We start from the raw sequence: 2,662 nt of genomic DNA on the forward strand, positions 1-2,662 counted from the left end.
TACACTGTCACAAATGACACACGTTTTAATTTGTTGACCTTTTTGATCAGTCGTATTGTTGTTCATGTCACCGTGTCGGTACCAGCATTACCAGTAGTTCCTCATGGTCCCTAGAGTGGTGCTCTGTCTTCTGTTGTTGGAGATCTATCCCCATTTTCATACTGCCTTGTCCTAATTTGAAATCAAATTTTAGAGAGTGACGCTAGTTTTAATTCTTGATGACCCGTGAAGATCCCGGGGTAGAATAGGCCTTCAGCAACCCATGCTTGCCATAAAAGGCAACTATTCTTGTCGTAAGAGGCGACTAACGGGATCGGGTGGTCAGGCTTGCTGACTTGGTTGGCACATGGCATCGGTTCCCAATTGCGCAGATCGATTCTCATGTTGTTGATCACTGGATTGTCTGTTCCAGACTCGATGATTTACAGACCGCCGTCATATAGCTGGAATATTGCAGAGTGCGGCGTAAAACTAAACTCACTCATTTAATTTTTGATTCAGTGGTAGTCTAGTTCGTTTTAGTGTCCTTCGTTGACAGGTGTTTATAAGTTACATGTATGTATGTTCAGTTTTACTGTCCTTCGTTGACAGGTGTTTATAATTTCCCGTTATGTATTTAAGGTCAGTTTTACTGTCCTTCGTTGACAGGTTTTTATAATTTACATGTATTTATGGTCAGTTTGAGACTTGTTTTAGTCACAATATGGCTAAAATATTGCTGATTTCACTGTAAATTCTAACTCACTCACCCACTCACATGACCAGCTCTGCATGTTTACCAACCCGTGCTTTTGGAAACTGAAATATAATTGCTCCGTGAATCTGCGTGGCTTTGACGAGTGGTCAACTATGGTGAAGGAACGTGGTAAATATTTATATACATACATATCACACTATGAACAATATACAAGAACATGAACATGAAATTATTTAATGACGAACGATACAGCTTATTGATAATGATTTTGTACATCAGGCTCTTAGTCTCCACAAGTTCTTACACACACGATGGCTTTACATAGAATACTTCAGGACATTCAGATACACGATGAAATCTTACAGAATTCATGAGGAAGCTAAGACACGCGATGGTATCTTATAGAATACTCACTCACTCACTCACCCACTTAGACATACGATGATATGTACACAACTTGGGGACACTAAATACACAATGAGTTCACCAATCCACTTCTCATCCATTGCGCATTTGTGGGATTTCAGAGAAATGAGCATTCACCTGCAGCGTCATGTGCAGAAACACCTGTAGTTTGACCTGTAGCGCCATGTGTTGAAACACTCATTTTTTCACCTGTAGCGTCATGTGCAGAAACACTCATTGTTTCACCTGTATCGTCATGTGTTGAAACACTGGAGTTTCAGCTGTAGCGTCATGTGCAGAAACACTTGCAGTTTCACCGGTATATTCACATGCCGTTTATACTTTATCTGTGTTTTCATATTCATCAAGAGAAACTGCACCTGTAGCGTCAGTCCTTCACCAGTTCTGTCCCTTAGATTAGTTCGTGTTCAACATGTCCATTTGGTCGACGTATATTTGCTTCAGTTGGTCCGTGGTGTGACGCAGGTGCACCCCACGGTGACGTCCCTCTGTACCTTCCGGTACTCCTTGACGCCGGCCCTGCACTCCCCGGTCTCTTGCAGCACCCAGATGCTGTACCTAACGGGCGCACAGCTGTACCCCGTGTTGTTCACACATCTCTGACACAGGCATGTGGCCTGTACAAGAACCGGGGGGAACTGACCCTGGTAATGCTCATCTCTGTACGTCCATGGGCAGAGAGCCTTGTCATTCGTAGCAGCTGAGGAATCACCTAGAGACGTTGGACACCTTGGAATTGTTGGAGTAGAATCGGTCGTCATACCACCGTCATGAGGACATCCTCGGCGGTGGTATTGGACAAACGTGCCAGGATTTAAACTTTTAAATCTCGCCATCAACTCAGTGTCGTTACCTGCAGCCCCACAGTCAGTGTGCTGGGCGGTGACACAAGACATCAACGTCAGTAGCAGCTTGACGAAGTGACGCGATGATGAAGTTGATTGTACTGCTTCCATGCTGGCATGCTCGCAACTACAGATGTGTTGGTCGTTTAACTGTGAGTTGTCTACAATACTGAGACTGTTGAACTGGTCTCCAACTCTTGGTTATATAGTACCAAATATCTGGACAAATCTTGAAATCCCATCGGAACAACCCCACGTGTCTAGTGTATATTTAGCAAGATGTCAAACTCTGAAAGTTAAATATAGCCACAGCAAAAGACGACCATCTTAAAGATAAGGAAATTAGCAACACCTCCAAGTATTCAAGGATTTCCCGGGGTCCTCTGGGTGATATCGCGAGGACGGATCTATAATATATACCACGCAAAAAGAGAATAGTTTTATAATTACTTGAAGATGTGAATTTTGGATTAAGTGAGTGAGTGGATGGTTGTGGTGAGTGAGTGTTTCAATGGGTGAGTGGATGAGTGACGTGTATTGATACACGGCAATACTGAAATTGAGGGACCGTTGGTACACATGTAGGTTATAATACATTATACAGATATTCTTGCTGTAGTTAGAATTATAGAACATAAAACATTTCTATATTTTCCAATTTGACTTTGCAAGAAAGTGTTTCAGGAGGGTTCCC

At 42.8% G+C, this 2,662-nt stretch overlaps 1 protein-coding gene across 1 annotated transcript; it reads right to left on the reverse strand.

Annotated features, from left to right (window-relative positions):
* Positions 1–1,563: 1,563 nt before the first annotated feature.
* On the reverse strand, positions 1,564–2,079 carry LOC137277865 (interleukin 17-like protein). The gene has a single exon (XM_067809839.1). It carries the CDS (start codon positions 2,077–2,079, stop codon positions 1,564–1,566), a length of 516 nt encoding a protein of 171 aa, XP_067665940.1.
* Between the last annotated feature and the right edge of the window lie 583 nt (positions 2,080–2,662).

The sequence above is a fragment of the Haliotis asinina genome, chromosome 1 (assembly GCF_037392515.1).
Source record: "Haliotis asinina isolate JCU_RB_2024 chromosome 1, JCU_Hal_asi_v2, whole genome shotgun sequence".
Lineage (NCBI taxonomy): Eukaryota > Metazoa > Mollusca > Gastropoda > Lepetellida > Haliotidae > Haliotis > Haliotis asinina.

Bases quoted from the DNA above. Each gene is read 5' to 3' on its own strand.
- LOC137277865 (XM_067809839.1), bottom strand. From the start codon at position 2,079: ATGGAAGCAGTACAATCAACTTCATCATCGCGTCACTTCGTCAAGCTG.